At 35.3% G+C, this 20,462-nt stretch overlaps 2 protein-coding genes across 3 annotated transcripts in view; one reads left to right on the top strand and one right to left on the bottom strand.

The window, feature by feature from the left end:
* The window catches only part of LOC113236768 (synapsin), a 103,353-nt gene that overhangs the window by 15,978 nt on the left and 66,913 nt on the right, over positions 1-20,462 (top strand). The window contains exons 5-7 of the mRNA XM_026472936.1: positions 454-539; positions 960-1,086; positions 1,305-1,409. Coding sequence (XP_026328721.1) covers positions 454-539; positions 960-1,086; positions 1,305-1,409 — 318 coding nt within the window. The remainder of the gene's footprint in view (positions 1-453; positions 540-959; positions 1,087-1,304; positions 1,410-20,462) is intronic.
* The window catches only part of LOC113236444 (tissue inhibitor of metalloproteinase), a 69,492-nt gene continuing 52,028 nt past the window's right edge, over positions 2,999-20,462 (bottom strand). The window contains exons 1-7 of one of the 2 annotated variants that reach the window (XM_026472511.1): positions 11,975-11,991; positions 10,708-10,833; positions 10,449-10,531; positions 10,146-10,254; positions 9,167-9,288; positions 6,769-6,887; positions 2,999-3,219 (exon numbers count right to left, since the gene is read on the bottom strand). In XM_026472511.1, the coding sequence (XP_026328296.1) occupies positions 3,153-3,219; positions 6,769-6,887; positions 9,167-9,288; positions 10,146-10,254; positions 10,449-10,531; positions 10,708-10,819 (612 nt within the window). In that variant the 5' untranslated portion in view covers positions 10,820-10,833; positions 11,975-11,991 and the 3' untranslated portion in view covers positions 2,999-3,152. Of the gene's footprint in view, positions 3,220-6,768; positions 6,888-9,166; positions 9,289-10,145; positions 10,255-10,448; positions 10,532-10,707; positions 10,834-11,974; positions 11,992-20,462 lie in introns of those variants that run through there. The other variant, XM_026472510.1, reaches the window with a different exon arrangement.

The following is a 20,462-nucleotide window of genomic DNA, read 5'->3' as shown; positions in this document are numbered from 1 at the left end:
TAAATTATTGACATTGACTCGGTAAATAATGTTGTGGATTTTGATTAATTTGTGCATTATAATATATGATAATTGCGAAATAGTATACAAAATTTCACACTATCTGTCTCCTTTCGCAAGCAAGTAATGACGCGTGTTAAAACAAGGCAAAAAATAAATCATAGATTGGGTAATTTTCGGGTAAGTTTTTTGTACTCAATTTTGGTGAGTTTCTTTAAATATTTATAAAATATCATCATGAAGTTTTATTTAATATTCGAGTGTGGTAACCTGAAATATTCTTAAATATTTCACGATGATATATTCGAGTAATTAAATAATAAAAATTGTCACCAAAATTGAGTACAAAAAACTTATCTGAAAATTACTGGATTAATAACCCAGAGAGTGTTCTGACTACATAATAACAGAGTAAGTAGTAAGTCATTGAAAATATAATGTTTTTTTCTGTAGGAACTCTCGGTGACAGCGAATTCTGATGGCGCAAATGTTTCGATGGCCGTATATCGCGGTGGCACCAAAGTCACCCGGTGCTTTAAGTAAGTAAAGTAATTTTGCAATTTGTACTTTCTTATTTCTAAAACATTTAACTATATACCTTTTTGTTTTTTTTTTAACGAACTAAGAAGTAATTTTTAATCGAAATATTTTGTTCGATTTTCTTAATAATACCATGTACAAAATGTTATTGAAAAATGTAGAATCTTAATACTGTCTTGATAGGTATTGTCCGATTTTTTTAATAAAATTTAACTACCGTGACGTGATGTGTTTCATACCTAAATTTCTGTGAATAATTCTTATTAACTTTCATTTTCATATTCTGCTGTTATTTCTGATTCAGTACATACGTGTGCAGATTTTATCACTGAAATAAGAAAGTGTATATGATCATATTTTTATTACGAAAGGTTTATAATATTATAACTTATTTCTGACAGAGTCTGTTCTAATATTAGGCCTGAGTTTGTGCTGGTGCGGCAGAATGTGCGCGACGCGGGCGCAGACTATCGCGCGCTGCTCCTTGGACTGAAGTTTGGCGGTGTGCCTTCCATCAACAGCTTGAACTCCATCTATCACTTCCAAGTATTTCATATTTTCAAATTTGAAATTACTTAGTACAAAATAGAATTTAATAAACATTAGAAATATCTTTCTATTTTGCAAATCACGGTTCCGTTTTATTTCTACTTTCTCACAGCTTTGGAAATCCATAGGGACAAAATGCCTTTCAGAAAGATTTCCCGAAGTATAGAAAGCCTTGTTTGTTCTGCAGTTTTTACATTATGTTTTATTGTGTTAAGGATCGGCCGTGGGTATTCGGCCATCTACTGCAGCTACAAAGGCGTCTGGGCCGGGAGAACTTCCCTCTCATCGAGCAGACCTATTACCACAACCATACGGACATGGTAAGTCTTCTTACTTTCTTCTAACTTAATCTATATCCTATAAACGACGATAATTTTGTACTAACGTTCTATTTTTATAGATTGCATTATGTTATTATAATCGGCGGCTTGTGAAGTTGTAAATTTTTGATGCGAATGTTAGGTTAATAGGTTAAGGACATATGGTTTGAAACTAATAGTTACTATACCGGAGTTCTATACCGCATAATCTATCTATCGCAATAACGTCTACTCAATATAGAGTGAATTCTTGTCGCTCGGGACAGAACCTAATTTCGCTGCCTCCGTATTTTTTATGCGCCGCGACAAAGGAATCGGTAAAATATCAGTGAAATTCCTTCTTAAATAGAAATGATATTTTTCGGGCGTTCTCGCTATAAATCTTGGATGATGGCTAAAATGCTGATTTGATAATCTCGACATAGACATTGAAGATCTTAGAAGGGTTGTTTTATCCAACCGAGCGGGTTGGAGTGGGTAATTTGAAAATATTGTTTCTGTCTTTATCGACAGTGACGCGAGCATGGGTGTGTGGGTGGGAACACGTTCGTTTTAAATTTCATTGTTTGATGCTCATTCCAGTTATGTGGTAGATTTATCGATAAACTTTTTTGATACAAGGAATTTAATACGTTTCCCAGGAGGTTTACAAAAATGCATACATACCTATAAAAAATTGGCGAAATTTTTGAGTCTTTGACAAGAAACTCACCGACCACCTTCAGCGGAGCGATCAAGTGTTTAAGACCCGACCCGCTGCTGCGCAAGTGCGTTATAAGAGGTGATTTAGCAGTGGCGCAACAATCGACTAACTTCGCGTTTAGAATTTTGTCTTACAGCTCCTGATACTTGAATCGGGAAAAAGCTTCATATAATCACTCACGTCCTCTTGCTTACGTTCAGCAATTACCAAAGCGTTCTTTTTTATTCACTCTCTGGCAAAATCAGATAGTCATTATAGTGAGTCTATAAGAAGATGTGTAAGTGTAACAATATGTATATACTTATTGTTACTTACCATAAAAAATACTACATTCATTCATCCACATTTTTAACACATTTGTTGATTGAATGCTGTCTCTTGAAATCTGCCGCCTGCCCCGGGACCGTAAATGCTACGCCACTGCGCCTACAATATAATATGCTAATATTATTACTCGTATAATTGTTTTCATTTGAGCTCGTACTTCCACAGACGCAGAATGTTTAACCTCTATTAATTTTTGAGACCTAAACGTGTGAGAGAAGAATTGACGTCATGAATATTTGCTAGCATAATGAAACAGGCGTTAATGAAAAATATCGCAAGTAATTTTGTATGTTTTTATTAACCTAACATTGTATAGCAACTAATATGTTGTAATAGCACTATAATTGTTAATTTACAATTTACTTTTTTTTACTTACAAATAAATAATATAAAAATAACGTTAAACTTAGCACTGTCTACGAAGACATTACAACACAACAATTTAGTATAGACCGAAGTTGAAAGTTCAACAGTTTAACAATAAAATGGCGAAGTGAAACCAATTTCAGTTATTTGCGTATAGTATGTAAATTCTCCTTAAGCGTATGTACGTGAGATAGTGACCTTTAAGACTGTTAGAATTACTTTTGGCGTGGTTTCGTATCGACGGTCATATAGATACTCTTATTAATAAACTAAGAACGTCGATTTCTATGGACACATCGAAATATGCAATGGTGATAAGTAAATATAGTTCGGGTTCGAAGGGAAGATCAAGTAGTCGTCGTCATCGTTTTGTTGGCCGCTGCTTGTTGTAGGCATCTCTTGAGAACTGGGGCCCTGAAAATGAAAATATAACATTAAACTAGGTATTATTTGGAAAGGCGAAACTCACATTGTAGTTAATTATTAATACAAAGATCGAACACTTAGAGAAAATTCCTTCGATCCGGCCGGATTCGAACCGACGTCTTCTAACATACCGTGCCAGACGCTATACCAACTAAGCCACGTAACGAACCAGCGGACCTCACGAATTTTTCTATGTGCTTGTTGTTCTGTCTTTGTATTTGGTTTTTTTGGCCGGATCGAAGGAATTTTTTCTGAGTGTTCGATCTTTGTATTAATAATTATAACAAACTAGTGGAGTAATTTCACATAAAATAATAATTGAATATCAATTCAATAAAAAAAATCATCACATATATCATATACTTGTTTATATTAGATAGTTTCATTTTCTTATATAAATTTACAAACGTACAGAAAGGAAATGAAACATTTTTTTTGCAAATTGTGTATATCTAATTCTTTCAAATAAAGCACTTGACCCGGGCCCTTTCCGTTACATGGTCATGTAAATTTTCTTTTGACTGTAGTTAAAAGAAAATTTCATTTTCAATGTGTAACAATCGCGAAAACCTAAGAACTCGATGTTTATAAATGTATACACGCGAAATAGACGCCTTGACGCCGAGTTGCGGAAATAAGCCCGTCACACTGTACCATGTATACAAATGTATATAAAAATTTACAAATGTATATTTGTGGATGTAGAGAGTAGTAATATAGAGAGTGGTAGTATCGCAACCCTTTCACAGAATAGTGCCAAAATAGAAATTTTTAAGGTACGAAAAATCGTTGTAAGTGTATATATACGCTTCATAGTACGGCACCATTTTGATATACAAATGTTCATAATAAACATAATAACCCTACTGGAAATTATTCACAATAGTGCTAGCAGAAAAAAATACTATTTAGCTAGTACACATTAGGGGCTAACAAAATATAAAATTAAATAAAAATATGATATTTAAAAATACTGTTAAAATTAGAATCATAGTAATTTTATTCAAACTGAAATAGGATGGATCCTATATAGATGGATCAATAAAATTAAAATGATTCTAATTTTAACAGTATTTTCGCCTCCAGGCTGGACAACGATTAAGAACGAGGTAGGGACTTGACTGTAGTATTCACAATATTTCAATAATTTGAGAAGTGGTATATATTAATTAATTTAACTACGTTTTCTTAATAATATAATGATAAATAAAAAAAGGAATTTAATATTTAGTACCCTGTCCTCGACAGTGGATAACGGCATGGCAGCGGCGTGGCATCGAGTCTGTTAACTTTTTGCAGTTTAAGTGAAATAGAGTTCCATTGTTCATATTTGTTCATATTTCCTTGCAAACGCAAGTCGGGCCTGTCTTGTGTCGTGGTGGCAACATGAGCACGTTCCTTGTTACTCTCCCAAATAAGTGTGCCTCCACCAAGCGTCTTTGAACGGTGCGTGCAGACACTGCTCGAGGATTGTTTTCACTAAAAACTTCGTTTTTTATTTGATTTGAGCCTTTGAAAGGGTCCTGCTTAGCGAGATTAACTATTCTTGAATTTTCTCGTGGAGACGTTTTTCTTTCTTTAGGTTTACAGGTATATTCATAGTTGTCTTGTGTGTTTTAAAACGTTTCACGGCCCGATACACTTTTTTGGTTTTTGAGCAATGCAAATGATCTGCAATTTTCTGATATGACCCCTTACAACTACGCAGCTTTATTATAACTTCTCTTGTAGCTCTTGTATTATATTTTAGTTCTTAATTATTTGTCCAGCCAGTGTTCCGGGTAAGTAAGTAACTGAGTGATTGTGATTTAATAAATAAATATATATATAGGTACCATTATTTAAACCAGATTATTACCTAAATAAAATAGGTCAATCCAGATAATATTGTTTAACGAGCATAATTTTAAATTATTTCTACACTTTATGGTTATAGCAAAATAATAATGGCTTTGTGTCATTAATCATTCTTAATTCTATGACCACCACTGTATTTTTTTTAATTCGTCTTTGTGTATGGGCGGTCTTCTCTACATGATATTCCGCTTCAAAATAACTCTTCTTTGTGGCATTCAAACCGATAGAGGTTCGACGTGATAGAAGGAAGTTATCAAAATAAATTCATAATAACGGAAACGCATTACCCTTCTGTGCCAATAAGTGCGTTAGCTCTTCCTACCTTTCAATGAGATATAGCACTACTGTTTTGCGATTCAAATGGATAGCGCGGGGGTACCTACCCAGACAAGTTTTACAATGACCTTACCACCTTTATTCTAGTTAGTAAGTAGTAAATAATATATTTATGTTATATACTTGTAACGTACAAAACGGTGTCAGAATTGATCGACAAGAACCCCGGAAATGAGCACACATCAAAATGTTTTACGTTCACGATGTCGACCCATATTAAATCTCAGCAATAAATAACTGTAAGGCGTTGAATTGGCACGTTTGCTAAACACAATTTATTGTTTTATTTTTGAGTCAAATTATTTTTATTTTTTATCCTATGATCTTCTAATTCTGGGCGAGAAGTCTCATCTTCAAGTTGAATATTCGGATTATCTTTTAGACGACGGTATGGCGACCAGCTTTACTAAAATAGCTTTCCCGGCAAAATCGAGGCACAATTCTAAATTCAAATGCGAGATGATATGATTTTAAATATTCAGCTCAAGTTTAAGTGGAATAGAAAAAATTATACTTGCTTGAAATATTAATGCGGAATGTAGCTACTGGAACTAAATGTATTGTTCTCATGTTTCTGACCAAGGAGGCACATTGTTTTAAATTACGTAAATTCGCAATGTTAAACGCCCGTTCAGCGATTTAACACTTGATTGACACGTAAATGCATACGTTAATTTACACAATGGCATGTTAATCCAGAACAAATAAATACAATTGTGTGTTTTTTTCTAATCGTCAAGGTTCTAACTGTAATAGGTACAGGTATTATTATCGTAATATTATCGATCTTTGTTCTTTGGTCAATGTCATCATATTATCTCGTTGGTCGTCAGCAACATTAATGTGGTTTGGAGTGCCTGTGTATGTGCTTATATAATATCCGAGTGGACGGCTATATATTTTGAGAAGATAGTACAGATAGAATAAATAAATTAATATACAGAATAAATAATATTTATTAAACTACGGAATAGACTGCAGTAGTAGTCGCGTAAGTCGCGCCCTGTCGTGCTAGCCCTACAGGTAGTTAACCTTCTCAAACCCCGTGTACATCAAAATGTTGATAATAAGTGAAGTGCTTTAAACCCAGACAATACTCGTATTCCCATGATCACGTAAACGCATATACATTAATGAAAATGTCGCATTTAAATTTACCGTTAGATAGTATTCGTTATGACCAAAGGGTATCTAGAAAAATACACTTTTGAACGCTTTTTCATATTATATTTATATGAAAAATATACTATATTTAGTTTTCTGGATCTTTTATTGATTAAGAGAATAAAGTTAGTAATATGTATTGCAAAAAACGAATTAAAAATGATCGAATGTAAATATTACCTAGTCCAACGGCACCGTCGGTACTCCCCATGCAGACAGATGCCATGTTTCTCGTAGCACATATTTCGTTGGCCCAAGCAAGAATTGGGCGAAATTGACGAAAACCGGTTCATGTGCACCTACAAATAAGAATTATAATTATTCTTTAATTATTAGGTAAAACTGTTATAATTAAGTCATGCATCTAATTAATATAACTTTACAGTTTGTAATGCCGAGTTATAAATGGCTTTTCAAACAAAAGCCCTTTATAACTCGGATGTAAAGTATACACTTTTACTCAAATTATGTCATCGTAAATAAAGATGACATAATGATTATTCCGCGAACCACATTAAGCGCTAAACAATGATCTTCAATTAATAAATAGATGACTCGCTTAATCAAAATTTGTATATAATGCAAATTGAAGTAGTACAAGTCGTATTAGAGTACTTTTCTATGTACCTAATGTTTTAGGAAGAAATTTACGAAATGGTGTAAAATATAGTAAACATAATAATTTTGATAGTTGCGCTTTAATTAATTAAATTACCTGTTCCTTAGTCAATCAACCCCTTTCAGACGCTATTCTATTCATATAATACATTTTAGCAAGAGGTTTAAGAGTTTTGCTTCAACTGAAATTTGTAAAAGCAAACTATGTAAAAATGTGAAGTTTTCACTCTACGGCTACAGTGGAACACACGGTAATTTTCAGCAGCGATGCAAATGCACGACTGCATCGATGCAATCGCGCGTTAGTATCGATGCTGTCGCGCGGTTGCATCGAGGCAGCCGCCTATAAATCACAAGTGTAGTGTTGTAATCGCGCGTTTCACGAACGCGTGTTTGCATCGCTGCTATAAGTCGCCGTGTGTAACTCTAAAGCGTCGATAATGTATAGAGTATCTGACCCACGTGTTTTCGGTCACACCGGCCAAAAGTTAATTACCGTGTAGTATTATGAGCTTGTTAATACGTTAAAGGAGTAGGTAACAAATTTCAGAATTGCGTGACTGTACCCGTTGAAATTGTCATATGATTAATTTTACCAAAAACATTTCCGTTGCCGGTAGTAAAGTTTTGATTTGCATTACATGCATATTTATGTTCGTGCACACGTTTAAAGGACCTTAAAAGTCCTGGGGTCTTACCATGAACTCTTAATACAATTCAGTTTAGGATCTAAAATGAATCGTTGTCAGACAACGCTACATGAAGTGTATATCACCATCCCGCTTCTTTGTCGTTACGAACCTTACTGAACTGTAAAAAGAGTTCATGGTAAGGCCCCTGTGCTTTTTTGTATTGAAATTTGAACTGTTGTTGTTATAAAAACGCAAACGTTAAGCCGAAAGAAAAGAAACGAGGCTGAAAGTGGAAATCCGTGAATGGACGAATGTACTATTGCATATTTTACAAGTTGTTCGTAATTTAAATCAAATAAGACATCCGTTAAAAAGGTCTTTGCATTTTTAAATTTTGTTTTCTCGAGATTTGCGGCGTGATCAGGACGGACAAGTCGTGCGCCTGGTGGTAAGCAACACGTCTATCCATAACAGTTGCAGTGCCACGAGCTTTTGTGAGCTTTAAATCACAAAAATCTGAGGGTCACTTCCACTGCGCACGTCACCCTGAGACACAAGTTGACAAGTAATTTCACTAGCACCCTTACCCTTCAAAACCGAACGCAGTAATGCTCACATTGCTGCTTAGTGGCAGAAGTAGATAAGGTGGCAGTACCTACTTCCCTGTACCTACTTCTCTTTCACAAGGAGCTTTATTGCTACTGATCAATAATAAGGTGATTAAAGTGATTGTCTGTCACTGTAATATTATTATTACCTTAACAATCTCAACTATTGTTTTCAGTTTGTAAATAAACACATAAAAACCTCACCAGGTACAGGCAGTAGAGCTCGCGTGCCCGAGGGTATCGTACGCAAGACCTGACACGCAATTGCTTTCATAATCAGTTTCATTTGTTCTCAAAATTTAAAAAATGTTTTTGAAACTTCGTTCCTATTCTTTCCAGTTTTTCAGTCGGAGTTGTTATCGATTTTTCCGCTTATTAATTTCGGAGGGAATGTCCCCCTTCAACGGTCGCCGGATGTCTTTGGGTTGTTTGGTGCAAAAGAACATTTTTTCATAAGTCACAAACTAAATAACACGACGACGGAAAGTGCAAAGGAAATCCAATCGACCTCATTTGACCTAGCTGCGTCCCTTTTAGATTTCGTCCCTTGGTTTTGGACGACATTTTCAATCTTAATAAAACATTTTTCACATAATATACGCTAGCACATAATAATTTTATAAGCGTGCCAAATTCAAGTTGATGCTAATGGAAAAACAACAGTGACATCAGGACACAACTGAAATATCACCAAATTTTTCGTTAAAATTAACTTCTTACCTTGCAAGTACATCCTTGTTGGTAGAGCAGCCTGAATCCTTTTCTCTGTCTGGGAGTGACTTCACGCCATTTAGAGTAGAAGTCGCATAAGTTGACTTGCGCTTGCGCGTGGATTATTCTACCTAAAATTATGTACAATTCTCAAATTATGACACTTCGATCTCAAAGGTAGTAAAATCTTGTTAGAATGCTGTCTCGAGTACATATATTCAATTATTCAGTCAGTCGTGGTTTATTTGTTAAATAATAAGGGTACTAGGTCAAACTATGAAGAAGTTATAGCATTGAGATAATTGCAATCGTATGATTTGTTACGTTGTCGTAGTTTTAAAATATACAGACTTGATCTTGTACGGTATTACCATCGAAGTAAAGCATCAGTAATGTTTGGCCTTATTCTATTGTTTGCTAATAGACAAATTACGTAATATGTAATCGTAATTTGACCTGTTTATTTACAAATTATGCAGGAAATTGCAATGTTATGGATATTCCAAGGATTCGCACGAGGCTTTTCGCTTCCATATTTATTGGGCGAACGGCTATGGAATGGAATTCCCTACCGGCAGACTTGTACCCAGAACGCGTTTTCAAGGTGAGAGTGAATAGGCATTATTTAGGCGTGCTTGCTCCATAGTCGAAGTCATCCTCAATTTCCATCACGTGAGATGAAGGTCAAAATCACACTTTATTTTTTAATTTACACAAAATAAATATTTCGCTGGCTTATAATTTTCATTTTATCACAATGAATTTGCTAATCAAAATGTTTAATAAGATAAGAATGTAATAACAGTTTTTCTAGATTATTTCAAACCAAATTAAGAGTACTTATATCCCAAATGGAAACTAAACTTGACCTTTATAAGATACCTATATTTCCTTCAGGATCACTATTATCAAGATTTCCAATGATCTGTCATAGCCTATGATAGCATTGGAGTCGTTATTCGCGTCTAAATAATAATACAACAGTCACCTGTTAAGACGTAGGTATCTTTGGGCTGAAGTTGGATTCCGCACTGACTGTCGTAGATTGGTGTTAATATTCGACCATTTTGTAGTACTGCACGGGCTTTTGGAGTCGCCTGAAACGCGATAAAATTGTTATAATTTATAGTGTCTTCAACACATTGCAAAACTAATAATGAAAATGATTGATGAACGCAATTACGTAATTAACTTATAATCATTAGGCGTTCGGAAAATTTTCTACTTCCTTTAACAATAACCAAACATGCGAAAACAGATGAAAGTAATAAACGAAAGTAAAAATGCTTACTTTGAAAATATTTCTGATCTTTATTTTGTATGACCTGTAGTATTCGTTTCCTTTGAACATTTTCTGTACTCTGCCAACGACCACTGGAATGTAAAAAGTTTTGATTGCTATAAGAAGGAATACAAAGTTCAGTGAACTCATCAGTTTCATCGATCCGTTAACATCGATGGACCTTGTTTTGTTTAAATTTTCTTAGTATGAATGTTATTCTTTCCAATTTACTCCGTTTACTAATAAATGAGAAAGAGATGAGATTTACCAAAGTCGGCCTTGCAGAAGAGGGTCTGTGGATGTTCCCACTGGCACGAGCAGCCGTCCAAGGTTTGCCAGCTCGCCGCTACTATCGCCAATACTAACCAACAAGCCATCATTTTCTCTCGGTTATCTGTAACAAAATTATTTGTGTTGATTAATAATTGCATCAGAGACTATAGACCTCGACGACAGGCTCACAGCAAACCTGAACAATATCAGTTTCTTCATACATATAGACAAATATTCTCCACATTTCCTTTCACGTTTACTTCATAAATTTCTGTCGTAGATATGTACTAGTGGTAGGTAGGTTAGAATAGTTTCCATTTTGTGGAAAGGCGAGAGCTGTGCAACTTAATAATTTTAAAATCAATTACGTGTCGTTTTAGTTTTTGGGTGTGTCAATATTTTATATTTACGATGTTCTTTATAGTGTGATTCAACAACTATATAGTATGATTATGAAATATAAGGAGATGCAAAACACCTCTGTTTAGTGTCACGATTTCGCATTATGCTTGTGGCAGAATTTCTGTTGCTTTCTCTTTAGGGTCAACAGTATTTTCACCAGGGAAATCTTTAAGTGAACATTCAGGGTAGTATCAGATACTTCTGGTGTCTCCCACGTTAATGACGTGGCGAGGATCGTGACCACAATGAGCTTGGGTGAATTAGTGAAACTCAGCTCTTCCCTAAGACAAATGTTTAACATTTCTTTACAAAGGTACGTAGGTTTTTTGTTAACTTCGAGTAGATGTCTAGGTTTGTACGTATTTTTTACAACAGAATTAACAAAACCTCTAAGAATATGCAATACAAATAAATGCAAAGCAGTAGGTACAAAGAGAAAGTATTGAGTGGCCTCTAAAGTATATTTAGTAGAAGTAGAAGTTGTAGAAGACGAAGGCATTTTGTCCTAAGAATTTATTACATTCTGTGTTTGAACATCTTTTATTTGTGATGTAGTTTAGAAATTTTCAAATGCTTGTCTCATTCATAATGTATGTGACGCTCGAAGATGTTGTAAGCTACGCTCCTAAAATCGCAAACAAATGCATGACACAGAAAATACAAAATTTACGGTGAAATAAATAATTATTTATGTCAGTCCTATGAAACTAAAAGGAAAGGACAAATAAATTAGGTCAACATCATAAATTTCTTATTCATTACAAGCTCTGACTTTTGTTGAATGCAATGTAACCGAAAACATGATCCAATGATCTACATTCTAAATGACCTATTCAACATTAATCCGAAAATTAACTCACAAAAGTCATCGTTTGATTTCCACTTATATCTATTCCTGTTGTACGCCTTTACGTTCACATATTGGCACAGCTGTAATGACTCAAAACCTGCAGGACCACAATCAAACCTTTAAGCATCCTGCAACAAAAACAAAACACTTAAACAACTTGAAGCTCTAATGAACGTAATTGAAGGCCGTAATTCGATAATTAGACCTAATTTTGTTACAAAATGCTCGCCTTCTTTAATTTTCGTAATCTCAAACATTTGCCAGAGACCGTTTCAATAATTTGCCAACAAATAATCTGATAACTACTATAGGTTCATGTTTGCGTTTAAACTTAACGAGATATATATATAGATTTTTTAAGATATTTTAAACCTAAATTCAACGTAAGATTGTGTGAAGAACGTAACAAATGATTTAATAAAAAATTAAGTTCATGGTTATATAATACATTAATATCTTATGTTGCAGTTAGTTTCATTGAGTTTGCTGGCGAACCCATCAATTGTACACTCGGCTAGTGGCGCGGGGCATACGCTTGTTGCGTCATTTTATTGGCTTAACCTCAAGCCTTAGGTGTCGGTCAGCTACTGGGTAGCCGCACGATGATGCCAGCCTAAATAAGGCAATCTTGTTGTCTAGCTCGCGTCAGCTTAAATCACAGACCACGACCTTATACAATCGCCAATGCTTTACAACGGCTTTATTAACTGACTGCCTGTAACTTAGAAATAAATCATACTTTCTCATGGAAACGTCTAGAACGAGCGCTTTTACAAATATATGTAATATTACCAACGTGCTAAGATTGATCCTCTCCCATTTCACCTCAAGCAAATGCTTTGAAAAATTCTCTCTGTTTCACGAAGGATTTAACTTTTTACTACTTTTAAACTAATATCATTCATTACGAACAAAAGCCATAAACCTGACCCCAACCGTGCACCACACAAAAATATTTACAAAAAGGTTTTAAATATCCTGTCAACATAATCTTGAACCGGTAAATGGATACCTCTTGCGCGTGTTGACACTAATCCGATTTACTGGTATTATCTCACGTAACATATTCACTAGAATAGGGACAAGCAACCGGTCCCTTTGTAACAACTTTTTGTTGCGTATTTTGTTTATTCAATCATTGGAAACCTCGTCGTCGAGACGATAATAAGAATACATATAAGCATAAAGTGTCCGAAAAGGGAAAAAAACATGTTTTAGAAGTAAAAACATTAGCTTTCTCTATGTTGTTGAATGAAAATCTGTGTAAAATACCGTGAGGAAATACGTATGGCGAGAAACAAGCGAAAGTAATCAACGACCCAAACTGAAGTGGTAAATGCATAAGCAGAAAGAAGTATAAGGTTATTTTTCAACGATAATTATTGTTTCAGGGTTTACTACGTATTTTTCTTACAAAATTCAATAGAACATAATAAGACGTTTATTTATCTTAAAGACTCTGGAGTATTTAATTTCATATGTAGGTTTAATTATCTATTGTTTGGGCTTAAAGCAATACATTAATATATTATATCCTTAAACCCATTACGTTCTGACATAGATATTTAATGCTTCCCAGTGTTCAATAGGTGTAATAGGTACAAGCCCCAAGTAGGAAAACAATAAACCTGCTATTAGGGCGGGTGCCCGTGGGCGAATCCAGGCTGTGAGATTTGCAGTCATGACTGCGGAGCTCCACAACACTAAACAAACATTGTTTCGAAAAGGTAGTCTATTTCTATTGTATCTATTTTCAATCAATTTTTATTGTAATTATTTAATGGAATCTATTAATATATGAAAAACTAACAACATCAGTGTTGTGTCATAAAAAAGCTTTTGTGGTACGTGATCATAAAATACCATACATGTTACAAATTAATGTGATGCTTATTTTTTTTTAACATTATAAAGAACAACGAATTATGGCTTCCTGTCGCAATATTTAGCGTTAAGTATGATTAAATGACAAGTTAATTATTATGCAAAAGAGGTAATTTCGTCTTCAAAGGAAAATACAACACTTTTAAAATCAAAATTAATCAGATTAAGAATTGGTTGGAAATTTTATAATAATAAAATATTTAACGAGTTGCTACATTAAAACGAATAGAATTAGTGTAACTATAGAACATTTATACTGCCCTCAGAACGAAAAAAGGCACAACTGCTGTATAAAGTACGCATAGTTGTGCCTTTTTTCGTTGCTAGGGCAGTAAGGGTCGTATTCCAGAACTGTACTCAATGCTCAAGTCAGGATTTGAGCAGACTTGAGTATGATTTCAAGCACTGGAAATAAGACCCTAATGGAAGGGACTTGAGTATGATTTCGAGTGCTTTAAACCATTCTCAAATCCTGACTTGAGCATTGAGTAGAGGTCTAGAATGCGACCCTATAAGTCATATAATTTACAATAAACTTCGTTAACGAATGGTAACTTAACGTAGAGTAGCCTATCTATCACGGAAAGATATTGTGTTGTAGTATTTATAACAAAAGGCTGCAACGCTAAACAGAGCGCCGGCAACTAACACGTAACCTCTATGGTTCACCGCTTTGCTTAGCGTAGGGCGTTCGTCGCGTCGCGTAATAAGGCTCCCATATACGGGACGATTTGTCTTCACAATCCGTTTCAGACTGATCGAAAACGATGAAGCGGAATCCGCGTTGCCGACGCGCAGTGACCGCGCGCGTCTTAACTGTCATGGCAAAATACGCTCTATTTACTTAGCTTTTAAGTTTTAACTTAAATGAGTCTGGCTTGAATTTGGTCTATTATTCAGACGAATTTAAATGTTGTTGCGTCGTTTTATATCAGCAGTATTTTAATTTTAAATTTTAATATGAAATCTGAGAATAGGTGTACAGTAAGTCACCACGGAAGCTTTTCATCATCACAATTATGTACAGGTACAATTGTGTCGTGGGCCTAAAGTCTGTAGTAAGTGCCATTCGAAAATGAACTAAAGTGAAGGCAAGGAATATATGGTAATGTGATACCCTCTTTACCTAAGCGGCTATTCTCTCCATGTTTCCATCCACACACGCTTTGTAAATTTCTGCCATCAATCTACTAACACCTATCCTTTCACTTGACTAAAACATCTTTTTTCATATTAAGTATTATAGTAGAGTTATAAAAGTATCAAAAAGCTTTTCGTACCGCCTGTACATCAACGTTTATATGGAATACATCTTTTGTATCATTGTATAGTTTTCCGTCCGTTCCGTTGTATAGTTCCGAAGTTATTGTGCGTTTCGAAATAACATCATTGAATGGACACTTTACGAGTGCATTCTTACGAACGTGCTTGTGATTTCACTGAGACGTATTTTTATCGACCTTACATTTGTTTCCACGGTATTTTTTTTTTCGCTCAATCTCCTAAGCAGCACGTTGTTTATGATTCTATCCCAAGTGACATACAATAATATCTACCGATTGACAAATCTCTCTCTCCTTTCCTGACTCTCTCTCTCTCTCTCTTTCTCTCTCTCTCTCTTCTCTCTTCTCACTATATCGCTAAACTTTCGCGTTGCAATGTACTGCTATTGAACAATTTTGATAGATACTGCACACCTACCTACTATCCCGACGTTGCTCTATTATATCTCTTTTTTATTTCTGTTTATTGACACGTATGTTAGTAAAACCTTTTATGAGTAAAATAACTTCCAATGTAGTTATAAAAATGTATTCAAACATTAGCTTGTTCAATGGAACAATATTAATGTTGTCTAACATAATTGGTTGATCCGTTTCCTACAGTGAACTATTGTTACAATACGTAAAACTACAGTTCGTTCTTCCATGTTCTACATAAGTCTGACTCGATTAGACATTATTATATCATATAGGAATTGTTTGTAAAAATTAGTATTTACTTTCTCGACGAATGTTTCACAGACTTTGACAGATACTTGAGTTCACTAAAATCAGTCATACTAATAATAACGAACACACTCAACATAGCCCCGCACTAACCCTGCGTCGCGGGTGCCATGGACACACACATAGACAACCACAAATTACACCTAAATTCACTAGATAAATAAATGTAGGCCATACAAATACTTCTCCCGACCCGGGAATCGAACCCGGGACCTCTGCGTGGCAGTCCGGCATGGTAACCGTTCGGCCACAGAGGCAGTAATGTATATACTTTCAGATTCGTTATTTCACAAATGACACACACAATTTTCGGAAAGATATTTATGTCGAAATAAAACTACGTGGTAACTACCAGTGTTAAAGTTTTACTGCGCCACAATGTACGAAATGGATTCGTTTTATCCTTATGTCACCCGGATTGTATACACGATGTCAGCCATCACTTTGCAAGATCCTCTTAGCGTTTTTCCAACGTTTTTTATATCCAACACAGTGGATATCCATTGGTATGCGCAGGTATTGCCTTAGTGCCAGAGCGGTTACTTTGTTCAGTTAATTGAAACACGTTCATAGACGGATACTGCCCGGCTGCTCTATATGAATAAGTAGCTAACTGTACTGTATTATACAAGTCACGGAGCCTTTTTTCATAAACAGCTTTATAACACCATCGTAGAAAGCCTCTTTTAAACTACTGATTTACTGCAAAAAAAAATTGTACATAATATATTATATAGTATAAAGGCAACTGACAATGTAGGGGTAGCGTAGAAATATTCCATGAGTTCCATGAATTGTAAATAGTATACTTTGGAGAATTCTTGTCTTGCTATTCATTTGTGTTAATTGTTATTATGTGGTTAGTCGGCCGAAAGGGTCAGTATTGTGGTCTAGAGCAGTTAAATGGGGTAAATAAGACTCTAAGCCGTGGACTCGCTGAGGATGTGGTCAACATATTTATTTAAAACTCACAAAGCGGCGTCGTCAGTTTACAGTGACCATCAGAACTTCCATTAGTTGTTCGCGGTAATGGAAGAAGTATCAATTGTTGCTTGTGTAAATTAGAAATAATTTCGCTCTTTATTGTTGTCGAAGATTTTATTACCGCTTTGATTGGAATGTATGGAATCTGATATGATGTTTTACAACACCATTAAAGCAAGTTATCGTTAATGTGAGAATCAATGTGGAATCACTGCTATGTGGTCGACTGTATACGTATATGTAGTACAATGGATGTCACCGATCACTCCCTATTGATTCGTGACACTTCAATCGCGCTTTGATACGAATTAATTTATCTTGAATCTCGTTTTTTTTATAAATTGGCTCAAATCAGGGATGAAATCAGGGATCGAATCCGGAACCTCCTCATCAAGCGCCTATAGTACTAATCACTGTGCCACCGAAAAGCATAAGCACACCCCGTAATCTGAAACCGATCACGCGCCCCAGGCCGAGCCCGACCCACAGTATGTGGGGTATAGGGCTCGTATAATATGTATTCTGAGTCAAACTTTGTAAAAATGTTGAAATGATTCAAGTAAATCAAAGGCGATTTCAAGGTTTCACTTTATCAAGACAAATGCCGTTCAATTGTGTTCTCTATAATCTCAGTACAGAGTACTAAAAAAACCGACCTTAAAAGTACGTGGAATTACATATAATTACCAAGTTTTATTGAAACCGGTTACCGAAAAGTGCGCAAACCCGGTTTCATCCCCTAGTTCGCCACTATACAAGACTTGACACAGGAGACAATAAAAATCGGCTCTCACTACTCAAAGTATTTTGAGAGAAAAACGCCTTGAATTGGAGAATTGCAAGAGTAATTGCTCCTTATAATAAAATTTAGGCGCTATTTATAAAAATGAATCTTCATGTGTGAACAGCTATCCTTAGAGGTGGATCATTTTCTTCAAAATTAAATGGGACCACTATGGAGATCTTTCCAACAAAAAAGAATCAGGAAAATCGATTCACAAATACCGGAGTTATCGCGTAACTTACATACAAAAAAAACATATAGTCGAATTGAGAACATCTTCCTTTGTTGAAGTCGGTTAAAAATAGAAATAACCGGTTGAATACTGGAAAAACGTATAACCCTTAAATTAAAATAATTTACTATAAATAATAAAAAATGCTATTACCCTATCCACCATGTCAAGCTCGAAGTTAGGGAACCTTTACTCCAACCTTTACCTCTGAATTCGGAATTGCCTAACAAATGTCGTTATAAATTATTTGTTCCGACTATTCCGACAAGTACAGTTAAACTGGGAATTTTATTTATTACTCCTTATTGTAGTAATTAAATAAGTGCAATACTTGGCCGCTATTGAAAACTATTGTAAAACTGAATTTAAATTAATGTAACGAACAAGTATAACACTAGGCGAGCCCTTGAAAATAAATACGTATGTCCAAAAGTAAACAAATATTATGGTAAAAGAACAAATAGGCATTTCTTACCAATTATATTCAATAAATTAGATTTTTTGAGAGGCAGAGAATTGTATGCTGGACACTGTACTGGAACGGCACTTAGGGTCGTATTCTAGAACTCTACTCAATGCTCAAGTCGGGATTGCACTGGAAACACAAGCACTGGAAATACGACCCTAATGGCAGGGACTTAAGTATGATTTCGAGTGCTTTAAACCATACTCAAATCCTGACTTGAGCATTGAGTAGAGTTCTGGAATACGACCCTTAAAGTTTCATGACGTTCAATTTGGTTTCAGAGCGAAGCTATCCACAGATAGTGCGATTCTATGTCTGAAGTATAGGTCAGGTATTATACAGATAGGAAAACCCCCGTGTATGCTTGCTTCCTCGACTTGTCAAAAGCATTTGATCGAGTCAACTATGATCTGCTATGGCAAAAATTAAGTGAGACAGGCATACCGGGAGAATGTGTGGCATTATTTAGGCACTGGTACAGCAATCAGAAAAATCAGGTTAGGTTAGGTTTATCAGGTGGGATAATATGTTATCTGCTGAGTACAAACTGGAGTGTGGAGTAAGGCAGGGGGGGATTACTTCACCAAAGCTATTTAACCTGTACGTTAACGAGCTGATAGGTGGGCTCAGCAGCATGCATGCAGAATGTTGCGTGGGAAGCACTTGTACAAATAACTTAAGCTATGCTGATGACATGGTGCTGCTTAGCCCGTCAGTGCGTTGATACAGATGCTTGAGACTTGTGAGGAGTATGCCATGGCACATGGGTTAGAATACAACCCGAAGAAAAGCGAGGTCATGGTGTTTAAGGCGGGTAAAATTAAACCGTAACCGTTGAAGGTCTCAGATAAAGTAAAGTATCTTGGTCATATTTTAACAAGTGATCTAAACGATGATCTGGATGTTGAAAGGGAGCGCAGGGCGTTGGCGGTTAGGAGTAATATGCTTGCCCGCAGGTTTGCTCGATGTGCAATATAATAACGCATTTAGAATGCTGATGGGACTGCCAACGTGGTGTAGTGCATCGGGTATGTTGGCGGTGGCTCACACGGACAGCTTCCAGGCCATCATACTCAAAAATTCATTGGATAGTGCAAGTTAAGGGCGTAGCCCAGTTCGAAATATAATTAAGTTGCAATGATTATTACTAACCTTGATATAAGTTCTTTTACTAAATACTATGGATATTTCATGTTCCGAAATAAAGAATTATTATTATTAAGTAAATTCACTTTGAAGAAAAAGTTAAAATTGAAAGCTTGTAAATTTATTTAAATTCTGTACTGGTATTGATAAATGTACTCGTACTAGGTGTACTATAGTTTTGTGAATGTGAGTGTAACCTCGCCAACAATCTGCTTTCACAGTTCGGTGCGAAATTGTGTTATATTTCATTTCTGTTTGTATGAAATAAAATAAAGCATAAGTAATACATGACTTTATGCTCCAATTACTTTTTTATTTCAAAAACTGTTGACTGAAATAATAAGTTTAGAACAACCGTGCTTTCTAAGAATTGTGTCTCAACTTCATAAGTTACTATTATAACTACTTCATTATTAGAGTACCACCCTCCAGGTCCTACTAAGAACGATAAAAACAAATTGTGTACGTTTATCTTCTTATAGTAGCGCCAGAAGCCCGTCTAACTAGTTGTGGCGTCTCTTCTATTCTGCTTCATAACTCAATTATCGACATGAAAATGCAATCCGAACGCGCAAAAAGTAGCATATTTTCTCCAACAAAAAGGTGTTTCTGCGTCGAGTTACGTCCATTCATTAGTTTCGGACGTGTAGGAATCCGCAATAACTTTTTTTTACGTTATTTCGTACTTTTGCCCTAACAAATGCAATTATTTTGCTAATTCTTAATTTATAGCGGATAGTGGTAGGTAGTTGAGGTAATGTCTAAAAAAAACTTACATCAGGGCGCAGCGAACTTGAAGCTTGAGGCTTGCTTTGGTTGATTCCGCATAACAATCAAAGTATTGAAACAATCACTTTGGAAAAATATACAGTAAAATTGAGGATACACTTACACTGATACACATGAACACGATACAAAGAAAAACAAAGTAACCTCGAAATTTTACAAGAAAACAGCTGTATTCAATAGGTACTTTGCATATTACAATGATTT

Source organism: Hyposmocoma kahamanoa, unplaced genomic scaffold (assembly GCF_003589595.1).
Source record: "Hyposmocoma kahamanoa isolate Upper Pololo Valley unplaced genomic scaffold, ASM358959v1 92, whole genome shotgun sequence".
Lineage (NCBI taxonomy): Eukaryota > Metazoa > Arthropoda > Insecta > Lepidoptera > Cosmopterigidae > Hyposmocoma > Hyposmocoma kahamanoa.
Note: the sequence above shows the minus strand (reverse complement) of the source record. Positions and strands in the feature narration are given on the sequence as shown.